Genomic DNA, 25455 nt, shown 5'->3' with positions numbered 1-25455 from the left:
TTGTTGTTGAGTTTTAGGAGAGCTTTATATATTCTGGATGTCAATCTCTTATCAGATATATGCTTTGCAAATATTTTGTGGGTTGCCTTTTTCCTCTGTTAATAGCGTCTTTGATGCACAATTTTAAAGATTCTTCACGAAGTCCAATTTTTCTGTTTTTTCTTTTGTTGCCTGCACTTTTGGTAACATATCCAAGAAATCACTGCCGGATACAGTATTATGATGCTTTTGTACTATGAGGTTTGGTGTACAAATGATCCCATCACCCAGTTAGTGAGCATAGTAGCCAACTGGTAGTTTTTCAGCCCTCAGCCCCCTCTCACCCTTCCCACTTTATTAGTCCCCAGTGTTTGTTATTTGTGTCTTTAGGTTCAGGTGTATTCAACGTTTAGCTCCTACTTATAAGTGAGAATGTGCAGTATTTGGTTTTCTGTTCCTATATTAATTTGCTTAGGATAAAGGCGTCTAGCTGCATCCATGTTGCTGCAAAGGACATAATTTAATTTTTTATGACTGCATAGTATTCCAAGATGTATATGTAACACATTTTCTTTGTCCAGTCCATCATTAATGGGCATCCAGGTTGATTGCATGTCTTTGTCTTTATAGACTTTCATTGTCTATATGCCAGTACTATATTGCTTTCATTACTATGGCTTGTAGTAAGATTTGAAATCAGGAAATGTGAATCCTCAATATTTTCTATTCTTTTTCAAAATTGTTTTGACTTTTTGATGTCTCCTGAGATTCCATATATATTTTAGAGTGGACTTTTATTTCTGCAAAAAAGGAAATGTCATTGGAATTTTGGTAGGGATTGCATTGAGTCAATAGATTGTGTTGGTAGTATGGACATTTGAAAAATATTGTCTTCCAGTCCATGAACATGGAATGTTTTCCATTTTCATATTCTTCTTTAACTTTTTTCAGCAATATTTTATAATTTTTTACTGTACAAGTCTTTCATGTCTTTACTTAATTCCTAAGTGTTTTATTCCTTTTGATACTATTGTGAATGAGACTTTCTTAATATCCTTTTCACATTGTTTATTGTAAGTGTATAGAAATGCAACTGATTTTTCGGTGTCAACTCTATCCTGCTACTTTGTTTACTTCATCTATTAATTTAACACTTTTTAAAAAAATGTATGTGGACTCTTTAGAGTGTTCTAGACACATGACCATATCATATGTAAGCAGAGATAATTTTAGTTCCTCCTTTCTGATTTGTATCTCTTTGATTTCTTTTCCTTGTCTCATTGCTCTGGCTAAAACTTCTAGTACTATGTTGAATAGAAGTGGCAAAAGCCGGCACCCTTGCCTTGTTCTTGATCTTAAAAGAAGAGCTTTCATCTTTGAGTATGTTTGCTTTGGGTTTTTAATATACAGCTTTTATTATGTTGCGGAAGTTTCCTTCCATTCTCAGTTTGGTGGGTGCTTTTATCATGAAAGAGTGAATTTTTCAAATGCTTTTTCTGCATTAATTATTTGACCTTGTGTTTTACCCTCCTTAAGTCTGACAATGTTATGGATTGCATTGATTGATTTTTGTATGTTGACTTATCCTTGCATTCCAGAATTAAGTCTCACTTGATCATGGTCTATAATTCTGTTTATATGCTGCTGAATTTGGTTTGCTGGGATTTTGTTTAAAAAATTGCTTTGATGTTCACAAAAAATACTGCTGTATAATTTTTTTTTTTCTGGTAGTATCTGTGTCTAAATTTGATGTTGGGATAATGCTGACCTCATAGAATAAGTCAGGAAGTGTTCTCTCCTCTTCATTTTTTCTTTTTTTGGAAAAGTTTGAAAACAATTGGGGTTAGTTCTTTAAATGGTAGAAGTATTTCTACTATTGGTCGAATTCACCAGTGAAACTGTCAGATCAAGGGCTTTTTTTTTTTTTTTCATTGTGAGATTTTGATTTTTGATTACTGATGTAATCTCCTTGCTAGTTATAGGTCTATTCAAATTTTCTATTTCTTCATGATTTAGTCTTGGTAGGCTTAGTATTTCTAGGAATTTGAACATTTCATGTAGGTTATCCAATTTTGGGGGGTACAGTTGTTCATAGTGTTCTCTTAGAATTCTTTTTATTCCTATAGAATAAGTAGTAATGTCCCACTTTTATTTCTGATTTTAGTAATTTGAGTCTTGTCTCTATTTTTCTTAGTCCATCTAGGTGTAGAATTGTCATTTAAAAAATTTTTTTTAATGAAGGAGCATTTGAGTCTATTGGGTTTTCTCTTGTTTTTCTATTTATTTCTTTGATATTTGTTCTAATCTTAATTATTTCCTTCTTTCTGCTAGCTTTGGGTTTAGCTTGTTCTTTTCTAGTTCCTTAAGTTGTAAAGTTAAGTGGTTGATATGGGATCTTCCTTGTTTTTAATATAATCATTTGTAGTTTCAGATTTCATGCTTAACACTACTTTTGCTGCATCCTATAAGTTTTGGCATGTTGTGTTTTCATTGTCATTCATATCTAAGTATTTTCTAATTTCCCTTTGCTTTCTCCTTTGATCCATTGATTTTTTTCAAAGAATGTGTTTTAAAATTTTCACATATTTATAGATTTTTCAGTTTTACTTTTGATATTGATTTCTAACTTTATCCTGTTGTGGTCAGAGTTGTTTTGTATATTTCTGTTAGATCTAGTTGGTTTATTGTGTTAAATCCTCTATGTCATTACTTACACTCTGTGTAGTTATTCTGTTCATTTTTGACAGTGTGGTATTGAATTCTTTAACTATTATTGCAGAAATGTCTCTTTTTCCTTCAATTCTGAAGTTTTTGCTGTCTTTATTTTGATGGTCTGTCATTAGGTGCATAAATGCTTGTAAGTTTTCTATCTTCTTGCTATACTGAACCTTTTAATATTAATGTACTTTTTTCTTCCTGTAATCATTTTTAAAAAACTTTAAAGTCTATTTTGTCTGTTAGTACAGCCACATCTGCTCTTTTTTCATTTCCATTTGCATGAAATGTCATCTTCCATTTTTTCACTTTCAAGTTATTTGTCTTTGGATCCAAAGTGAATCTCTTGTAGACAGTATATATTTGGACCATTTGAAAAATCCATTCTGCTCATCTATATTGGTTGAAGAGTTTAACACATTTTCATTTATGTTATTAGTGAAAAGGAGGAATTTACTTCTATAACTTTTATGTTTGTTTTCTATAGACCTTATAACTCCCCGTCCCTGTTTCCTTTTGTATATATTCTATAGCTATTTTCTTTGCAATTACCTTTGGAATTACATTTAACATCCTAAATTTATAACATTCTAACTTTTAAACCAGTTTAACTTCAATAACATAAAACTCTGCTACTTTAACAGCTCCCTTCCCATCTCTTTTGATTGTTAATGTCATAAAATTGCAACTTTATATATCATGTGTCACAAAACAGAAGTAAATTGAATTGCATTAAACTCTTATATGGAAAAAAATAATGAGTTAGAAACCATAGTTTCAGTGATATTAACTTTTAGACTTTTAAAAATTATTAGTTTCTTAAATCATGTAGCGAACACAAAGTCAAGAAACACTGTTATAATAATACCACCTTTTACAATGTCCCTATATTTACCTTCATTGATATTTTTATTTCTTTATATAGATTCTAGTTACTCTATATTATGCTTTCATTTTAACCTGCAGGACTCCGTTTAGCAGTTTTTGCATGGCGGATGTAGGGTAGCAAACTCTCTCAGCTTTAGTTTATCTGGAAATGTCTTAAGTTTCTCCTCACTTTCAAGTTTTGCCAGATATGGTATTCTTGCTTGACAGTTTCTTTTTTTATATTAGCACTTTGAAAATATCAGCCCACTGCCTTCTGATCTGTAAAGTTTCTGATGAGAAATTTGTAGATAATCTTATTGCAGATGCTTTGTATGTGACAAATCATTTCTATCTCTTGCTGCTTTCAAGATTTTCTCTTTGCCTTTGTATTTGGAAAGTTTGATTATAATGTATATCCATGTGGGTCTCTATGAATTCAGCTTACTTCGAGTTAATTGAGCTTCTTGGAGGTTTATATTCATGTCTTTTTTCAAATTTGAGAGTTTTTCCACCATTATTTCTTCCAATATTCTCTCTACTCCTTTCTTTCTCTCTGCTTCTTCTGGGACTCTCACAATGTGTATGTTGGGCCCCTTGATGATGTCTCACAGGTCTCTTGGTCTCTGCTCACTTTTCTTCAATTTTTTCTTCTTTTTGTTCCTCCGACTTGGTAATTTCCATTGCCTTATCTTTGAGTTCTCTGATTCTTTCTTTTGCCTACTCATATCTTCCCTCAAAGCCCTCTAGTAAATTTTTCATTTCCTTTATTTTAATTTTTAGCTCCAGATGTTCTTTCTAGGTTTTCAAAATCTTTATTTGTATTGTCATTTTGTTTTATATATTATTTTCTTGACTTTATCCACATTTTGTTTTGTTTTATTTATTTATTTATTTATTTATTTTTTAGACAGGGTCTTGCCCTGTCATCCAGGCTATAGTACATGGTTCAATTAACTCACTGCAGCCTCAACCTCCTTGGCTCAGGTGATCCTTCTGCCTCAGGCTGTTGAGCAGCTAGGACTACAGGTGCATGCCATCTATGCCTGGATAATTATATAAATAAATAAATTTAATAGAGATGAGGTCTCACTATGTTGCCTAGGCTTTTATATTTTATTTTTGTGGGTATGTAGTAGGTGTATATATTCATGAGATACATGAAGTATTTTGATACAGGCATAATGATCACTTCCAAGATTCAAGATAAAGCCCTCTTTACTCTTCACTCTAGTCTCCTTAAGCAGATGATGGGAATAAATTTTGTTTTTGTGAGCTGTACTGCCTGGTGTTGCAGGAGGAATGGCATAAACACTTCCTTAGTCACCCTGGCTGGTGTCCCATGTCCACTGACTCTAAGCCCAGCACAGCACTAGGACTTGCCTAGGAATTGCAGTCCTTGTGGCCTAGACTGCCTTTCAAGTTTGTTTAGGATCCCAGAGCACTTTAGCCCATGGTGGCAAGTCTTGTGAAAATTCAAGTTCCAACTGCTGGGATGGTGCTTCTCCTCTGGCTAGGGCTGATCTGTATGCTCCCTGTGCGTGTTGGCATTGGTTGAATTTAGCCCAGTTTTACTTTCCACTGTGACAGGCCAGCACTGAGTTCAGTGCAGAGCCCCACAATCACTGCACTTTCCCTTCCCCAGGTTTACAGATTCTCTCTCTGTGCTATGTGGCTGCTGCCAGAAGGATAGGGGAGGGGCATCACTGGCAATTCAACACTATGTTTCTTACCCTCTTCAGTGCCTCTTTCAGCAATACGAAGTTAAAACCAAGTACTATGATTGCTTACCTGATTTTCTGCTTTTATGAAAGTGCTTTTTATGTGTGTAGATAGTTGTTAAATTGGTCTTCCTGCAGTGGGGATCATTGTTGAAGGCTTCTGTTTGGCCATCTTGCTCCACCCTCCCTTTTTCAGTTCTTAAAATATCTTCAAGACAGTTATTTTAAAGTCTTTTTTGAGTAGATCTGCTGTTAGGTCTTTTTCAGGGGCAGTTTCTGTTGACTGTTTTTTCCTTTGAATGGGCCATATTTTCCTCTTTTTTCAAATGCCTTGTGATTTTTTGTTGTTGTTTTTGTTGATACTTGGGCATTTGAATTTAATAATGTGATAACTCTGGAATGCAGATTCTTCTTTTTCCTCAAGGTTGTTTGTTTTTTGTTATTGTTTTGTTTGTTTATTAAAATTGCTTTAGTCTGTCTCTGTGCCAAGGATCAGCCTGAGGTGTAAACGTAAAGTCTTTACTGATATTCTCTGAGCTTGCATCCTTCTGTGTTAACTTTATAATTTTTCCCATATATTCAGTTGTTTGTGAATGTCCTTATTTTTAATATCTGGTTCCCAAAAGGAGAAGAAGAAAAAATGAAAAAGGGAGTGGAAATAGGGTGCCAGCCCTTTAAATCCCTGGAAGTCATTTCAGCTGGATGGAAAGGGGTTTGCAACAATGCAATAAAGTGTAACAGCAAAGACCCACCACCTCTTTGTCTGTACCTCTCTGATCAGAAGCAGTAATCATCAATCTAAGCACATATGCCTGATATTTAGAGGACAGGGTCCTTTTTGCTTATCCTGGCTCCTTCAAGCTGTGTGCAAACTGCTGCAGGAATACATGCACAGCTGCCTGCCACAGGGGTGGGGGTAGGAAATGGGTAGCTGCTACTGTGCTAAGAGCTAAAATTGACTGAGATGAAATCAAAATTAACTGCAATGTGCCATCCAAATGTTTCCCTGAAAGTTGCAAGCCTTCGGTAGACTCCAGATTTCCAAAATAGTTATATCAGACATACTCTGTCAGTGCAATTATTGCCTAGTCAGGGAGACAGATTCCTCATGTTTCTTACTCTTCCAGCTCTCCAGAATGTTCTACCTACCTTCCTCTATTTAATGTTTCTATGATACATCTTTTCCCATTTTATTACTTTCACCCAGCCTATATTGTTATATTTGAGTGAGTTTCTTGTCATCAACCTATTGTTTGTTTATATTTTAGTCGACTCTTGTCTTTTAATTGTCTTTAGCCAACTATTGTCTTTATAATGATTTGAATTATTTACATTTATTGTAATTATTAATGTATTAATGCTTAAGTCTGAAATTTTATTTTTTGTTTTATGTTTGTTCTCTCTGTTTTTCTAAGTCTGTTTTCTTTTTTTATGCTTCCTGGTGATTATATGAACATTGTTTAGAATTTCATTTTGATTCCTTCTTAGATTTGATACAAGAGAATCTCTTTCATATAGTTTTTTAGTGGTTGTTCTTGGTGTTAAATTATACATGCACAATTTTTCATAGTTTAAAAGTGTTGTCATTTTACCAATTTGAGTGCAGAAAACATACTTCCCGCAATGCCACTTTTTTATTCCTCATTTATAGTATAATTGTCTTAAATATTTCTCCTTCGTACATTTAGAATTACATAACACAGTGTATTGGCATCTATTGATTTTTAAAAATTCAGTTTGAGACCTTCTTGGTTCTTGGTATGTTAAGTTATTTTCAGTTGAAACCTGGACATTTTGAAACCTGAATGTAGAGGCTCCTTGTTGCTTTTGTGTGGCAGTGGGAGTTTTGGCTCCCTGCTAGTCCTCCACTGATACTTGTTTGGCTGAGAGAGTTAAGAATGTTTCCTTTCACCTCCCAACTGGTTTCCACTGACACTATGGAATGCAGTGGAGGAGGGAAGGTGGCCTTGTTGTCACTGGGAAACGGTGAATATTCCAGCTCTCCACTAGGGCTTCTCTGATACTACCCAGGCCAGCAGGAGGATGTGGAGTTAAGAAGTCCTGGTTCCCCACGTGGTCTTTATTAACACTGTGCAGAAGTGGGATGAACTTGTTACTTCCCAGTAGGAATTCCTGACTCCCTACCCAGCCTTTTCTGACACGGCCTGGCAAGGGGTTAGAGTGCCTATCACAGCTTGGTAAGGGGGAAGTACAGAAAGTACAGGAGGAAGTCTGATGGAAGCACTTGCATCAGACTTTGCTAGTGGGGTGAGAGTGAGCCAGTTTTTCTGTGGTGTTTGCTATAGCAGAGCAACTATATTCTAAAGTTTTTGTCTTTCTGGTTTTTCCCTTTTTCTCATTCCTTAGCTAGAGAAAGTAAGATTTTGTTTGGCTTTTTGATCTGTGACTATTCCATTTTATGGTTGCCAACTTCATCAGCTCTAAATCTGGAATATATGAGGCAAAATGAAAACCCAAGAACACACTGCTTTGTTTTTCTTCAAATCCTAAGGTCTCTAGCCCATGTGCCTTGTTCTCACCAACTGTTAGAATCTTCTCACGTTTGCTTTTTAAATAATGTCCAGAGACTCAGTTATATGTAGCAGGAGGAATGTGGAAAAGCATCTCTACTTCACAACCTCCTGGAAGTAAAAGTTATGATGCGTATACAATGAGATAAAATTTGAAGTTCTGCATGCATATGATGTGTGCCACTTATAGCACATGATAGACTTTCTTTCATTCAAAATTCATTCCAGGCCTACTGTGTGCCAGGCACTGTTCAAGGCATCGCACATATAGTGATGAACAAAATAGATAACATTTCTCTCTTTATGGTGCATACATTCTTGTGGAAAGAAGTGGACAATAAACACAGAAAGTAGAATATGTTAGTAAAACGTGCTACTGGAAAAAGTAAAGTAGATTTATGAGGCTAGTGAGTGCTGGAGCCATTGGAGGTTATTTATTTTACATAAGGTGGTCAGGGAAGCTAACATTTGAGCAGAGTGGCTGCAGTAAGATGGACAAAGATAAAAGTGGTAGAAGAGAGCAGAGATGTAGTTAGGGAATCAGACTGTCTAGGGTCTTGAAGGCAGTCAAGAATTTGGGCTTTTGTTTAGTCACAAAGGAGGTTTTCAGAGGGAAGTAATATGATCCAGTTTACAGCTTTACTTGGTCTGCTGTATGGAGAATAGATTGCCGTGGAGTAAGTGCGGTGGTCAAATGAGGAGGCTTTTACAAATACCCAGGAGAGGTTTAATGAGAGATGAAACTCAGATGGAATAGTGGAGTTGGTGAGATGTGGCCAGATTCTGAAAATATTTTGCAGATAAAGATGACAGAAATTGCTAACAGATTTTATGTGGGGTATGAGAGAGAGAGAGAGATCAAAGATGGTCTAAGGTCTTTGGCTTAAGCAATTGGAAGAATCCACTTGGCATTTACTGAGATGGGGAAGACTGAGGGAAGTGCAAGTTTGGAGAAGAATGGGGAATCAGAGGTTTGGGTTTGACTGTGTTAAAATTGAAATATTCATTAAACTAGAGGTATAGTAGGAGGTTGCCCATGTGAGTCTGAGTTTAAGGACTGCAGATATCCTGTCTGGAGATATCAATTTGGGACTTGCTGTTCTATAGATGATTGTTTTTGTCCGTTTTGTGCTGCTTTAGCAGAATACCTGAGACTGGGTAATTTACAAAGAGCAGAAATCTATTTCACACAGTTCTAGAGGCTGGGATGTACAAGACCAAGGTGCCAGCATCTGATGGGGGCGTTCTTGGTGTATTCTCACATGGAGGAAGGCAGAAGGTGAAAGGGCAAGAATGAGCAAATCCACTTCCTCAAGTCCTATTTATAGCAGCATTAATCCATTCATGTTGGCAGAGCCCTCGTGACCTAAACGCCTCCTAAAAGGCCCCACCTTTCAGCACTGTTGCATTGGGGATTAAATTTCCAGCACACAAATTTTGAGGGACGCATTCAGATTATAGGAATGATATTTAATGATATGTCTAGATGTGATCACATAGACAGAGACTGTAAATAAAGAAGAAAAAGAGTCCTGAGTTCTGGGGGCACTCTCATATTTAGAGGTCAGGAGGATGAGGAGAAACAAGCAAAGGAAAATGAGAAAAGATCAGTGAAGCAGAAGAACCAAGAGAGTGTGGTGTGCTGGAAGCTGAGTAAAGAAAGTGTTTCCAGAAAGAGGGAGTGATTAATTTGTCAAATAAGAAGAGAGTTGTAAATTGATTCTTGGGTTTGGGAATGTGATCGTCTCTGGTGGACTCACCATGATTTGTTTCCATGGAAGGAGGGGGAAGGAGGAAAGAAGTGGAGGAGAAGACAGAGATGGCAAGCATAGGCAGCTCTCTGGAGTTGCTATAAAGGAAAGCAGGAAAATGGAGTAGTAGATGAACAAGGTTACAGGGTCAAGAAAGGAGTAATTACTATACAGAATAATTAAATATATACATGGAAACTTTGTATTTATATATAGAGTTTGAATTTATTTTGATTGACAATGAGTCTAAAATTTCATATAGTGAAAAGTCTTCAATTGGCTTGATAATCTTAGCAATAGCATTTATATTTGAAGAAGACTTAGTTAAATATGAGTTGGTCTATGCAAGATGTGTAATTTTAAAGCTTTTTTCTTTGGTTTAATTTGGATTTGCAATTTCAGTTAACCCTTTCCAATGAATCCCCCCAAATGAATATTTACTTAGCGATGATAGAAAACTTTATATTTACAGAGTACTTATCAGTCTCTCTATAAGAACAAACCATAAAAGAATGAAAATTTACATTAGAGGTGTAGGAGGTAATTAAAGTGATGTGGTCCCAAACCAGGGAAGCTGAGTCTCAGTCATAGGTGGAGCATGGGATCTGAAGGGGAAACTCATCTACAACTCTACAGCACCAACTGCCAGTCTCTTGGGCTAATAGACTCTCTCCCGCTTCTCGTCATTGTCTTTGTCTTTTTCTACAGTGCAACAAGCTTTGAACTACTTCCAGCTTTCCAATAGCAAAGTTATTCAGATTAGATGAACTTTATTTGTTCTCCAGGACTTCTAGCTCTCCAAAACCTTCTGTCTGTACCCTGTGTTCACCAAACCTCCTTCTTTTTGCTGCTGGGAAACCCAATCAGCTACATTTCCCAGCCTCCCTTGCAGTTGGGTGGGGCCAAAAGAATGAGGGTGGAATTTATGCCACTTCCAGCCTGAAGCATGGTCATTAAGAAAACCTTCTACACAATCCTCCTTGTCCTCTCTCTTCCTTTGCCTGCTGGATAGATGCAGTAGATTCCTTGGAAGGGCCTGGGTCCTGAATGGCTGTGGAGCAGAAACTTGAATAGGATCTTACTGTGGCATGAGCAAGAAATGAGCTTTTATTATGTTGATCTTTTGATACTTCGTAGTTTTTTTGTTACAGTAGTGAGCCTGCCCTGATTAATACATACTTCTACTACAAGTATTACAAAAATACAACTTTTTTTTTTTTTTAAATACCTTTCTGTAGCCTTTCAGGATCCTTTTCTTCTAAGAAGTCACCTTCAGGCTCCCAAAGCGCTCATGGAGTGTGAATGCAAGGAGAAACAAATAGCAACAATCCTGTATCAGTTACTTTTTCCTGCATCATCTTATTTAATTTTTATAGGAATCCAAGGATTCTCATAAAATAGTAGTCCAATGAGTCCAACCTTATAGTCCAATGAGGTTAATAATTAACCTTAGTTTACAGATGAAGGAGTTTGTACAAGATCACAGAGTTATGAAATAGTAAAGTCCTTCAAGCCTGACCTTGTTAACCACAGAGCACTTGCTCTCCCACTACATCTTCACTCTGTTCTTTTTCCCTCTGGGGAAGGAAGAAAAGCTCATTAATCTAATTCACTTATGCACACTCTGGTATTAGAGACTCATTTTCCTTTGCCTTGTTGTGTGTATTTGTGTTTTGAAGGAGGTGAGAAACAGAGAAGGTAATTATTTACTGAAGACATGAATTGCAGGCACTGTTGTGATTGGGTGGGGCGGGAGGCATTCTGCAGATGACATAGTAGACCTGAGTCCAGGTGTGAAGGGGAGAGGGAGACAGCAGATAGCATTTAGTTTCTAGGGAGACAGCACAGGAAGCTAACCTTTCTTTCCCCTTCAACTTTTTAATACAAACACTTAAAGATCCTCATAGTCCATTAACTGGCCAGGAGAGCAGATGGTAGAGGTGAGGAGTTTCAGCATCCTGGGAACACCTGAGCAGCCTCCCTGTTCCAACAGAATTGTCGATGTTCAAGCCAAGAGGAAAGATGTGAAATTGCTGTTGCCAAGGGGGAAAGTGCAGGTCTTCAATACAACCTTGATGTTTTATGTTTATAAAATTTGGCTCAGCTGGGCACGGCGGCTCATGCTTGTAATCCCAGTGTTTTGGGAGGCCAAAGCAGGTGGATCACAAGGTCAAGAGTTCCACACCAGCCTGGCCAATATGGTGAAACTCTGTCTCTACTAAAAATACAAAAATTAGCTGGGCGTGGTGGCGGGCGCCTGTAGTCCCAGCTGCTTGGGAGGTTGAGACAGGAGAATTGCTTGAACCCTGGAGGTGGAGGTTGCAGTGAGCCGAGATCGCCCCACTGCACTCCAGCCTGGGCAACAGAATGACACTCTATCTCAAAAAAAATAAAATAAATAAATTGACTCACACATAGTACAACACCTGTCTGCATACTTTTGCCAGTCACTCCATAGTTTAAAATATGCTTCTTCATAGGAAGCATCAAATTAGATAATTTCATCCTCACAACAATTTTAGGAGGCAACGCTCACATATGATCTAGGTACAAAAAAATGGTGACCCACGTCCCTGACATGAAGCCCAGGGCATTTCTTAGACTTCCTGTTTTTGAGAAGGAGATCTAAGACAAACCTCCCAGACTTTGAAGGATAGGTGTTTCTATCCAAAATACAACTGTGATTATCTGTGGAATCTGCAGATCTTGTCTGGTCTTTCTTGTCTGCAAAAGATCAGATGAATGCTCTGGAGATGTGTGTGGTTGTCTAGCATGAGCGTGTGCGTGTGCATTTGTGCATGTGTGTGTGCGTGCATATGTGAGTGTGTGTGTGTGTAAGAGACAGAGAAAGAAAAATGAATATAAAATTTACAGAATCAAATATCAGTTTTCAAAGCTTCAGGACCCAATTGTCTACATAGGATTATCTGCCCTGCTTAGGAAAGTGTTTTCTGGAGTGGAGCTCCAGCTCTGTGATGAATGTGCCAAACTAGGGGTTCCTTCTCAGAGAGTCATCATGTCCTTAGCATGCCGTGGCTTGAAGAAATCCCACAATGAGTAAATATTAGGGCTTGTCTGATGTTATAGGTCCCAAACTTACTTAACTATGGATTCTCTTTTTTGAATCTGTCACTCATTCGCATACAGTGACAGTACCTCTTTTTGAAAATGCCAATTCTGGAGTAGTTAGAAAGGAATTAATTAAAAAGAAAACTGGGATTATCAGAAGACCTAGATCTTGCTCTTACTCTATCACTAATAGGCTTTATAATTTTTGACAAATTATTTTTATTTAGTTCTTTTTCAAGTGAGTATTTTTTTCTGCTTTGAAGGAAACATTTCTTTAAGGATATTTATTGTGCTTATTTAAAATTGTTATTTTGTCATGGTAATTTCACTTTGTGGAATTATGTACATGGTACATGTACAAGATGGTACATGTGCCAACATGGTACATGTACAAGATGGTACATGTACCAACATGGTACATGTTATTCATTATTTATTATGCAAATTATTTATGTATTCTGTGTTGTTGATTATTTCTTAGTGGTTGTACTTTTCAGGTATGGAATTATTTTGGCCTGTGATACACATCCTCCTGGAGAAGATAATTTGTATTGGGTTAAGGCTAAATGGCAGTCTGGTCTTTGTACCTTCTGGTGTGAGCTTAAGAAAGAGGTGGGGATGAGACTATGTTCTTTTTTAACAGTGAATCCTAACCTTTCCTCCCCATGTGTCCCAGGACATTTGTGTACTCACTGCTCAATCGAGGGAGGCCTTATCCAGCTGTACTCATTTTCCGAGGCATTGCCTTCTGCGCTGGAAATGGATTCCTTCAAAGCTACTATCTGATTTACTGTGCTGAATACCCTGATGGGTGGTACACGGACATACGGTTTTGCTTGGGTAAGTGAATCTAGCCACTTCTCACCTACTCCCCAGTTAACAACCCTTCCCACAGTCTACGTCGCCATGGCCTCTCCCTACTGCAATAACCTGCTAATGATCCCATCTTCCCCTCCCTCACCCCTACCCTGGTCTTTTCTCTATATGGTAGCCAGAGAGATTGTTTAAACACATATCATGCCGTTTCCCATTGCAAAACTCTCCAGTAGATTTCCTTTACTCTCAAAATACAAATTCTTTCCCACTGCCTTTAAATTCTAAATGTTCTTGGTGTTTCCAATTTCCCAACCTCTTTTCCAGGCTCGCTGCACCTCCTTTTCTGTGCTCCAGTGCCAGTGGCCTTCCTGCTTTGCCACCAGCTGTCAGGCTTGTCCGGCCCCAGTGTTTTTGTGTAGGACTGTTCCCTCTGCCTAGCGCAGGGGTGTCCAGTCTTTTGGCTTCCCTGGGATACATTGGAATAAGAAGAATTGCCTCGGGCTACACATATAATACACTAACACCAATGATAGCTGATGAGCTAAAAAGAAATTTCATAATGTTTTAAGAAAGTGTACGAATTTGTGTTGGGCCACATCCAAAACTGTCCTGGGCTGCGGGCTGGACAAGCTTGGCCTAGAAGGCTTTGCCCCCATGTATTCATGGGGGTTGATTCCTCACGTTATTTAGTTCACCACCAATTTGCACCTCCTCAAAGGGACTTTCCCTGACCACCCTATCTAAAATAGTTGAAGACACTGCTGTGTGTGCTAACCCCCTTCCTTCCCCACTCCCCTGCCATCCCTCCCCAGATACCCTTTCTTCCAGGCCAATGATCGTTTGACTAGACAAGGTGGAAAATCCTTGTTTTATATTGTATCAGATAAGGTGAGAACAGACCTGATTGTTTTAACTAAACTATTCTTGCTTTTTGCCTGACGTATTTTGAAAAGCACTAATGTGCTTTGCTGAGAGGTTGGGTTGGGCCTTTATGTGGGACGGTGAGTGTTTCTGGGCTATAGTAACACCCTTTGGGATGCAGGAACTAGCATCCCCGATCCTGGCTCTCCTCACCTCAGAACAGGGCCCTTTCTGTACCAGTGGATAGTGTACGTGGAGACACCACTGGGATATGTGGCTGAGTAAAACAAATAAAGATGTGAACAGTGTGTGTAGTATGCTACTTTTAATGTCAGAATGTGTATGTGTGGGGGTGTGTGTGTGAACTGGTAGTGGTGGAAGTCAGTTTGTTAGTGGCCATGCCTCCAAATTAGCTCACATTATTTTTATGAGAGTGGGTGTTTCAGTCAGGAATGCGCTCAGAAAACCAAATAATAGTGACTGGAAGAATTCAGAATTCCTAGTTCTTACATAACAACAAGTGTCGAAGCAGGTGGCTTCTGCATTCCTGTGGTTGCTTACCGACACCATTAATAACTCAGGCACTTTCTGTCTCCTCTATTCTTAGCATGTTTACCTGTGGTCCTCTTGTTAGTCACTTCATGGTTGCAAGATGTTGACTGTAGCTCAAGGCATTACATCTGGCAATCAAGACAGGAAGAAGGAGGAAGTAGGGGCACCGGTCTTGCCTGCACCTTTTCTCAGAAAAGCAAACGATTTCCAAGGAAGTCCCCCCACCAAGACTTCACTTTACATCTTATTGGTGGAACTGGCTCGTGTGACCACCTTTCTCAATTCAGCCTCTATAGTGGGAGATGGCAAAAGAAAAGGGGCTGGAATTGGCTGTTGAGATATGCAACCTCGAGTTGACTCTTTGTGAATGAGCTAAAGGCTTACTATTATGATCCGTTCGTTTATTTGTTTATGTATTTAAATACTGGACAATGGTGCTGCCTCCTGCTGTCCTCTCTTTTCCGACCTGTCTCCATCGGTGGTGCCACTGTGCACTTTCAGCCTGAGTCTAGGAAACAGCCCACCCAGTGCTCCCCATTCAGGACCAGGACTCATTGCCCTCCCCACTTTCTGCTGTATCTTAGGACCATTCTTAGATTTAGAAATTAAATGCCCTTCCCTTCATTTTTAGGAATTAAATGGCCCTCCTTTCATTTTAGCTTAGCTTGTGAAAAAGGCACCAAAATCTGGACACATTTTTTAAAACATTTCTCTTTTCTCTCTTCTTTGTCAAGGTGTCTTCTTATTTATTTTGGGAATGGGAGTCAACATCCATAGTGACTATATATTGCGCCAGCTCAGGAAGCCTGGAGAAATCACCTACAGGATTCCACAAGGTAATGTCTCCCCTGCCCCCAGACTCACTCTTCCCTTGAGCCTGCTCCGGGGATGATGCTATGGTAGCAGATGGAGAGGGGACGGTGAGGGCACAGATGATACAATACCTCTCAGCTTGCTTTTGACTTCCCCTGCATACCCAGTCCCATCACAGTACGTCTGCATTTCTGACCTGAACCCAGAAGCTTAAGAGAGCTACCAGGGCCCTCAGTAAGGTGCGAGGCCACAATACCTGGAAGTGGGAGAGAGTGGGAGATTTGAGTAGGGTTGGAATCAGCTACCTACAACCTCATTGCAGTAGGTAAGATTGTCATGTACAGAGGACTGATCCTTTCTAGGTTTGCAAATGATGCTGAATGCTTGGCCAATAAATGTGTCCCCTCTAATTGATCTAGACTTATCTTGTGAGCAGTTAAGGCTAGAACTTGTGTATTTCCTGCCACTTGTATATACTTTTAAAGGTGTAGAGAACTATATTTACTTAATAGAAACTTAGGATGGGAGATCTTACAAGCACAAGTGCATTTTTGGAGATAAAGGTGAGCATGTTTGTAATCCTAACCGTTCCAAAGAAACCAGGGTATGAGAGGCCGGGCGCAGTGGCTCAAGCCTGTAATCCCAGCACTTTGGGAGGCCGAGACAGGTGGATCACGAGGTCAGGAGATTGAGACCATCCTGGCTAACACGGTGAAACCCCGTCTCTATTAAGAAATACAAAAAACTAGCCGGGCGAGGTGGCGGGCGCCTGTAGTCCCAGCTACTCGGGAGGCTGAGGCCAGAGAATGGCGCGAACCCGGGAGGCGGAGCTTGCAGTGAGCTGAGATCAGGCCACTGCACTCCAACCTGGGTGACAGAGCGAGACTCCGTCTCAAAAAAAAAAAAAAAAAAAAAAAAAAAGAAACCAGGGTATGAGAAGGACAAATATATGCAGATGGGAGTGAATCAGTCCAAGTTATCCTTCAATAGATTTAGATGGGTATTTGTGTAAGTCCTTGGCTTCTACCCTTTTTGATGTAAATACAACCCTTTATTTACATCAAAAAATTTCCTCAATTATGACATGATGTTAGTGCACATTAATAGTCATTGGTGTCAAAGTTACTATGAATTCAGTAAAATATTAAAATGAATTTGAATGTTTTTAATATCCTAACAGTATCTACATCAAACAGAAATAATTTAGTAGGTTAGGATGTGCCATTTACTGTATTCATAGACAATTTATAGGCCCTTTGCATTAGATCTCTGGTTCCTCCCAGGTCCTAGAGAATCACAGGTTGGGAACCACTGATGCAATCTCATCTTCAAGAAAGATTCAACTCTAAGGGGCTTTGATTTTAAAAACATTCACTCCATAACTAGATAAATAAAGAACAGAGAAAGCGCTTAAAAACCAGTTGCCAAGATTAGTTTCCAACTTTTGAATTATAATGGAGAATGATTTAAACACAAAATATTTTTATATAACTATAGAAAGAACAAAATTGTTTTGGTTTAAACATCCCCAGTTTAATGTGGGTAATAAAATTTGAGTGTGGATATATTTAATATCATTAGAAATATGCTGATTTCTAGATACAGTCCTGAGAGAAGAAATACCTGGTTGGATAGAAAATGAAACATTTAAAATCAAGAAGCCGACTTCACCAGCCTCCAGCAGGACAAATACCTGCAGCTCCTACTCTCTAAACATGAACAGAGGAGAGTGCTTTGCAGAAGGGTGGGGAGGGGCAAATCCCATAAGAGAATCTAAATTCCTTCTCCCGTAAGTTCAGATTTTTATTATTTTAATGTAGTGTGCAGTTTCACATTTTGCGACTGTGAATGTGAAAGTGTGGGTGTCCAGGAAAGGAATGGGGAGGTAAGAAGTGGCCCCAAAACCTTCCTTAATAGAACGAAACAAAAGCCAGACCTCCTACACCTCTCCCTTGTCCTACCCAAAGCTAGTGGTCCAGCAGTTGTTAGAGATTTGGAGAGAGCCTGTTAAGCAGTTGAGGCCACTCTTCGTGACTCCAGAATGTTCTCCAGGCAACCGGCTGTTGTTGCTTTGTTTCCCCTTCTCCCCAAGAGGATTCCACCAGACTCCTACGACTATGGAGGGAGTCTCCAGCCCCACATTTGTTCTTGCTGCCTTTGTGTATTTTGGAACAACACAGATGAGTTTAATGTCACAATGATTCAGTTGCAATGATTGACCTTCTGATTCTTCTGCATGCAGGTGGCTTGTTTACGTATGTTTCTGGAGCCAATTTCCTTGGTGAGATCATTGAATGGATCGGCTATGCGCTGGCCACTTGGTCCCTCCCAGCACTTGCATTTGCATTTTTCTCAGTTTGTTTCCTTGGGCTGCGAGCTTTTCACCACCATAGGTAAACTTTTCAATAAAAGCGGCAGCATTCATGTAGCTTTCTTCTTCTCCAAACAGGCTTTTAACCCGCAGAGGAAGATTTAGAAACCGAAGATATTTATCTTTTTAAGGGAAGGTTGATACAATAATCTGGGTTAGCATATTCTGACTTACTGGGCTTGTATTGAAGTTGGAAGTTAGCTGGATGAGAGTAGCAGTAATAAAATTTTTTTAAGAACAAACATAAGTCCATGTAAACTGAGGTGATGGCCGGGAAGGTCCTGTGCCTGTCTTGCTGAAGAAGGCTGTCCAGCGAGAAGTGCCTTGCACCCACATGAGTTAGCTGACCCAGGCTCTGTGCCCACCAGGCAGGCTTACCTGGAGATGGTTAGAAAAAGCCTCAAGAAGCAGAAGAAGGTGCTTCCATTTCCATGCTTCAATTTCATCCCCTCCCACCACATTTCTGGAAATGTGTGCCATAGGTAGGACCATGGCCAGCACTTTCCAAAGCTCCACAGATAGTTATTTATTTATTTATTTATTTTTGAGTCGGAGTCTCACTCTGTTCCCAGGCTGAAGTGCAATGGGGCGATCTTGCCTCACTGCAGCCTCCACCTCCCAGGTTCAAGCGATTCTCCCACCTCAGCCTCCCAAATAGCCGAGACTACAGGCTCACCACCATGCCCAGCTAACTTTTTGTGTTTTTAGTAGAGACAGGGTTTCACCATGTTGGCCAGGCTGGCCTTGAACTCCTGACCTCAAGTGATCTGCCCGCCTCGGCCTCCCAAAGTGCTGGGATTACAGGCATAAGCCACTGCGCCTGGCCTCCACAGATGTTCTGAGGCACAGCAGGCTAGAGAGCCACAGGGAAAAAGTACTATTTTGGTGACTATGTGGCTGCTATTTTTAGCTACAAGATTTGGTGCTAACAGTTCAGGTAATCACAGAGCCCTGGAACTCCAGAAGGATTATTTCCCCTGGAATCTCTGCAATGCCAGGGTTTATTTTGGTACTGCCTTCCTTCCCTGACACCCACCCACTATAAATCATAACCAAGGCCAACCCTGGCTTCCGAGGAAGGTAGGACAAGAAATCGCATGTATGGGGCAATCTTAGGACTGCCCCATCTGCTGGGAAATGCCAGGAATTGCAGGTGTTTCGGAACCCTCCCTCTGAAGGTCTGGCCTAAAGCTTCACTAACCTAGGGTGGAGTGGGGACAAAAGAATTAACTAAAAGTATGGCTGGAAGTGAAAGGTAATATATTAGGTTGTTAACAGGCTTTAAATTACCAAGTGTAAATTTCAGATCCTTTCCCTAAAATGGCTTTTGTGGAAAGAGAAAGCCTATAATTACTGGAGACTATGGATACTCAAACAGGGAATGAATGGTCTTGGAAGCAGGACCCTGGGATTATGACTCAATGCCTAGTTTTGAAGATTTAACTAAGAACGAGTTCCTTTTTTTCTGAGTAGAATTGTTCGAGGACAACGTTCTGAAATGAAGCAACAGCTCATGACCTATTCCTACCACCTCCTAGACTCTGTGAGGAAAGGTGGCAGAGGGTTCCTAGCCCATAAGAGAGTCATAACAGTTCTTACCATTTCAGGCTGGGTCTGCTGCCCACCAGAGGCAGAGCAAGCAGGGGAGAAGAGAAGGCATCACCCAGCACTTGGAGGGCCCCTGGGAAGCGTGGACTCTACCGTGCTTGGTTAGGAGAGGGGCTATAATTCCACTAGACGTTTCCAGCTGCTGCAACAATAAAACCCAAACTGAGGCCTCATTCTGTGATGTCATACCTCCTAGACCAGGGCCAGAAGGCATAGTTTTTAATAGGCTAACAGGACTTTGTGAAGGCTCCTATAAAACAAAGCCAGGCACTCACAGCAGAGGCAGCACTGGCGGAGGCAGCCCACCAGCCTTCTCAAATCACAGTACCGAAAACTAGCCACCTTTTGTAACTTATTATTTGCCCCCTAGTTCAAACTAAGGTACTTTAACAGAGTGTATCATCTTGATTATGCCTTGAGGACTGCCAGTGTCAACTAGTTAGGAGGACAGCCTGGCAACTTAAGGACAAAGGATTCTTATAAGATGCATTTGTCTCCTGTGGCTGCTGCAACACATGACCACAAACTGGGAGGCTTAAAACAACGCAGATTTGTCCTTTCATAGTTCTGGAGGCTGGAAGTTTGAAATCGAGGTGTAGGCAGGGCCATGCCCCCAAGATGGCTCTAGGGAAGAATTCTTCCTTGCCTCTTTTTAGCTTCTAATGGTGGCCGACAACACTTGGTGTTCTGTGGCTTATAGCTACATCTCTGATCTCTGCCTCCGTCTTCACATGGCCTTCTCTCCTGTGTGTCTCTGTCTCTGTCTCTTTGTCTTTTCTCCTCTTCTTTTTAGGACACAGTCATATTGGATTAAGGGCATACCCTGATCCAGTATGACCTCATCTTAATTAATTTTATCTGCAATGGTCCTAGTTCCAGAAAAAAAAAAATTACCCTTTCAGATACTGGGAGTTAGGACTTTAACATATCTTTTGACAAGACAGAATTCAACTCATGATACATGGTGATATTTTGCTAGCATTCCCAGGCCTTATGAAAGGACATTTTCCTGGGAACATTGCTGGTTCTCTTTGCCCATAGTCTTTGGTTCCCTGTATTTCCCAGCTGAATCCAAACAAGTACTTCCTTCCGGATACACTTTTTTTTTTTTTTCTGGTAGAATATACGTAACAAAAATTTTACCACTTTAGCCATTTTTAAGTGTAAAATTCAGTGGCATTAGGTACATTCAAAATGTTGCACAGCCATCACCACTACCCTCTGCCTATTACTTTTCATTTCCCAGCAAAAGAAGCTTCAACATTTACAAGAAATAGGCTGTGGGAAGGAGAAATAAGAATCATAAATGACTATTGAAATAGTCAGACTCGAGAAAACTGTAGGTTGACTTGTAACAAAGATTTGTTAACAGCAAACCTCAGCTGTCAGCCACTGCCCCATTATATGTACAATGATTCCTTTCTTGTCTTTTAGGTTCTACCTCAAGATGTTTGAGGACTACCCCAAATCTCGGAAAGCCCTTATTCCATTCATCTTTTAAAGAAACCAAATTAAAAAGGAGCAAAGCTCCCACAACGCTGATGTAAACTGTCAAGCTGCTGAAACTGCAATTTCCATGATATAATAGTCCTCCATATATATATATGTATGTGCATATATAATAGTAGGTCTCCTGGCGTTCTGCCAGCTGGCCTGGGGATTCTGAGTGGTGCCTGCTTAGAGTTTACTTCTACCCTTCCAGGGACCCCTATCCTGATCTCCAATTGAAGCTTCAAAAAGCCACTTTTCCAAATGGCAACGGTTGCTTCTTAGGTATTGCTCTGAGAAAGTACAAACTTCTCCTATTTCTTTCACTGGGCAATCCAAGTACACGTGGCTTCATACCCACTCCCTGTCAATGTAGGACAACTCTGTAATCAAGAATTTTTTGGCTTGAAGGCAGTGCTTATAGACCTTATTAAAGGTATACATTTTGTACGCATACAGAGTAGCAGAGATTTAAACTCTGAAGCCACACAGACCCAGAGCAAACCCACTCCCAAATGAAAACCCCAGTCACGTCTTCCTTTTCCTTGGTTAATTAGGAAAGATGAGAAATTATTAGATAGACCTTGAATACAGGAGCCCTCTCCTCATAGTGCTGAAAAGATACTGATGCATTGACCTCATTTCAAATGTATGCAGTGTCTTAGTTGATGAGTGCCTCTGTTTTCCAGAAGATTTCACAATCCCCGGAAAACTGGTATGGCTATTCTTGAAGGCCAGGTTTTAATAACCACAAAGAAAAAGGCATGACCCTGGATGGCTGCTGGGAGAGTAGAGAACAGCATGATCCTGGATGGCTACTAAGAGGATAGAGAACAGTTTTACAATAGACATTGCAAACTTTCATGTTCTTGGAAACTGGTGGCAATATCCAAAAAAAAAAAAAAGTAAGTGTAAAACAAAGAGAATTAATGATGAGGTTACATGCTGCTTGCCTCCACCAGATGTCCACAATGATGTGAAGTACAGCAGAAGCCCCAAGCAACTTTCCTTTCCTGGAACTTCTTCATTGTAGTTCTCAGAACCTGTTCAGGAAGGTGTCTCCTAGGGGCAGCTTGAATGCCTCCCTCACATGAGCTGCAGGCAGAGGCTGAAAGTTGCAGACAGAAGGGCACATATGGGCAGAAAACCTGTTTTGTTTGCCTCAGACTTTTTTTGTTTTTTACAAAGTTTCAAAAACGTAAAAATTAGGAGATTCCTTCATAGAACTCTGGCATTCTAATTTCATTTAAAAAGCTGGAGGATCTGAGCATTCAGAGCCCACATTTCCACACCAGAACTGGAACTACGTAGCTAGTAAGCATTTGCGTTTGCAAACTCTTGTGAAGCGGTCACCCCGGCATGGGTGCTGAGATATGGACTCTAAGGAAGGGGCCGAACGCTTGTAATTGGAATATATGGAAATATTTGTCTTCTCAGGCCTGTGTTTGTGGAATGCATTGTCAATATTTAGCAAACTGTTTTGAGAAATGAGCACCAGTGGTATTAAGTACAGAAACTCACTATATAAGTCACAGAGGAAACTTGGAAGGTCTGAGGATGATGTTGATTACTGAAAAATACAGATTGCAATCATATAAATAAATGTTCTTCTTGTTCATTAAATACCTTAAAAATTATGGATGTTAAGTAATTTTGTTTGAATTAAAATATCCTGGGACTTCTGGAGATTTTCACAAGATATTGAGGTGTGCTTCTCTGTCCCTCCTTCCCCCGTTCCCATTCACCCTGTCTGTAGTGTCGTTTCCTTTCTTCTCTTCTCTCTTCATGAAATTAGGGGCTGTGTGCTGGAAATAAAGAAGTATGACTTATAGAGCCTCTCAGCCACAATTCAGAACTACAAGGAAGTACAATAAACGTGCGGGAAAATGTCCTGAGGATAGACGCCACTCTTGGTGCTGAGGAATACACAGGGAGAATGAATACACTTGGTGAAATAAATCTTCAGGTGTAGCTTGAGCTCTGAGACACAAAAGACTTCCAGTTCTCTCCATGACATTGAAAACCACCTTGCTTAAGTCCTTTATTTTACTACCCACGTAAAACATCCAGGCCGATCGTTGAGATGAAATAAGTGTACAATAAATGGCAGTACTCAAGTCTCAGGACAAAACTGCCATTTGGCAATTTCATTTTTTGCCACAAGAGGGCGCTTTCTAAAATAGTATTTAGCCCAACTTTGACTTAATTAGGTAATTAACATACTGGGGGGACCCCAGTCCTCTCGCCTGATGGTGGATGTTTCAAGTTAGCATGATTGTGGAACTTCTTCATCTGAATATAGGGCAGGGTAGCGTGAACTCTATGAAAGCTGAAACCTTCCCTTGATAATTCAGGTATTCTCAGTGTTCTAGGGCTGTTGTGTTCAATGACAGTTTGTCATTGTTTAGGGCTAGGATATGTATGTGGATTAAATACAGTAAAGGTCTGAATGTGTGCTCATCTCTAAACATATTTCTTCCCACTTTTAAAAATAGAGTGCAACAAAATTATAGTTAATTGAGGTTTCCGTGGAGTGTTTTGTGGCTAAAACAGTCTAACAGTGTCCTAGCTCACAAGATACTGTCTCTTGGTCTTGCTGAAGCTTTCACGGAAGAGGCGTTTTCCTGCCAGCCTTGAAGAAAATGTTGAGTTTTGCTTGTTTTCCAGAATTTAGACTTAAAGAGCTGAAGCAGACCTCAGACATCAGCTATTCCGACCACTTCATATGATAGGTAGTGACATTGAGACCCACAGAGTTCAAAGGCCTCCTCACAGCTGGTACAGAGCTGGTCAGAGCAGCCATCTCATTTTGTCCCTTTGAGGGTCAGAAGTATGTTTTTTTCTGCTTAAGGCACAGCCTTTAGGGCTGCCATCTGGATTTCTGCAGAGCTCATGCAGGAGAAAAATAGCCAGAGCTTAAGTGCTATTGCACAATTCATTTTGTACACCTATTGTCCCATGCCTGTGTGTGTGAGGCTTCCCTCGCTCTGTGGGAGCATCAGGCTCTGCCCTTTCCTAAACCTATTTGACAGAACAGAGAGTTTTCCTTCATTGGTGTAGTCAAGACAACATGTGTGTTCAGCATGGAAAAAGGTTTCAGGTCATAAACCCCTTTATCCCTAATGCTTACTTTCATAAAGAACAACACTGGGTCCACTGTATTCTAAAAGGAAAACGGAGCTCTAATGAGAAATACGCAATTAAACAGCTATTTAGGCAGCTTAGACCCTTTCAGGAACAAATAAATAAATCCATGGTTTTACAACCCTGAAGTTTGATAATAGCTCTCTTGAATTTTTGTGGTTACCTCATGGCAATCTCACTAAGAAGCAGGGGAGCAAGCTCTTGGCACATGAAGGAATAGATTCATGAAGATTCATTTCCTTTCCCGCTTGGCCTTTTGGTTCTCTCATAAGCTGTGAGCTGAGGTCCACCCAGGGAAAACAAGGAGGGTAACGGCAAATGTAAAGTGAATCTTTCTAGAGAAGGGTGCTGATTATTTTATAGCATCTACACTATCCTGTGATGAAAGAAAGAGGCATCGAGCCAGGAGGCAATGTGAGTTCTTGGGTGATTTAATAAGCCATTGAGTGGATTTAATTTCTAAGTAAGAGATTTGTTCATTCTTTGTGCAAGTCCATGGAGTTGTGATCTTAAAAAGTTCTGTGTTATTTGCATTGTGCCTCATTTCTCCCCATCAACCTTGGCTTGAGACTTGGATGAATAAAATAAATAATCGGAGAAGATTAAAGTATGCACCAAGCTGTGTTAGTTTCTTTAGTCTTGTCTTTTTTGGGTTGAGGGTTTGGTTTCGCTCAATGCAGTCACAATCTAGATTCTTTATTGGAGGGATAGCCAATATCCCTTCCGACATGGCAAGCTGGCTGGGAGGAGGAGGACAACAGAGAAAGTGGAGGAAGGGGGGGAGTAATGAGGGAGGGTCCAAGGGAGGGTTGGCATTGGAAGGCCCTTGGGAGAGAGGGGCCTCCCACTGACAGAGTGGGCTTCCTACCTTTCCTGTGTCCAGGCTGCACAAGCCTGATCCCTTCTTTATCCTCCCAGGAAAAGACGTCCCTCTGAGAGAGAGAATAAACACTTGTTAGAGCTCCATTTCATAAGAGAAGAAGCTGACTTTTAAAAAACACAAGCCATATGGCTGTGCTTCACCATAAATAATTGTATTTCTGTCTGCTCACCTCGTAAAGATAGTTTTAGTTCTGCGTGGCAGTGACATTGTGAGAAGGAGGTGAAGTAATTGCTCTTAGAGTGTGTGGCAGCATCCAAGTCGGCTGAGGCCAATGGGGAGATGGGAGCAT

General features: G+C 40.1%; 1 protein-coding gene across 1 annotated transcript in view; it reads left to right on the top strand.

The window, feature by feature from the left end:
- LOC105479694 (steroid 5 alpha-reductase 2) overlaps positions 1–24901 on the top strand; it is a 59157-nt gene extending 34256 nt beyond the window's left edge. Inside the window, exons 2-5 of the mRNA XM_011737822.2 lie at positions 13307–13470; positions 15594–15695; positions 17915–18065; positions 21086–24901. Of these exons, the coding sequence (XP_011736124.2) occupies positions 13307–13470; positions 15594–15695; positions 17915–18065; positions 21086–21152 (484 nt within the window). The 3' untranslated portion in view covers positions 21153–24901. The remainder of the gene's footprint in view (positions 1–13306; positions 13471–15593; positions 15696–17914; positions 18066–21085) is intronic.
- Positions 24902–25455: the final 554 nt, after the last annotated feature.

The sequence above is a fragment of the Macaca nemestrina genome, chromosome 13 (genome assembly GCF_043159975.1).
Source record: "Macaca nemestrina isolate mMacNem1 chromosome 13, mMacNem.hap1, whole genome shotgun sequence".
Classification (NCBI taxonomy): Eukaryota; Metazoa; Chordata; class Mammalia; order Primates; family Cercopithecidae; genus Macaca; species Macaca nemestrina.
The sequence above is the reverse complement of the archived record's forward strand: the minus strand, read 5'-3'. Positions and strand labels throughout refer to the sequence as shown.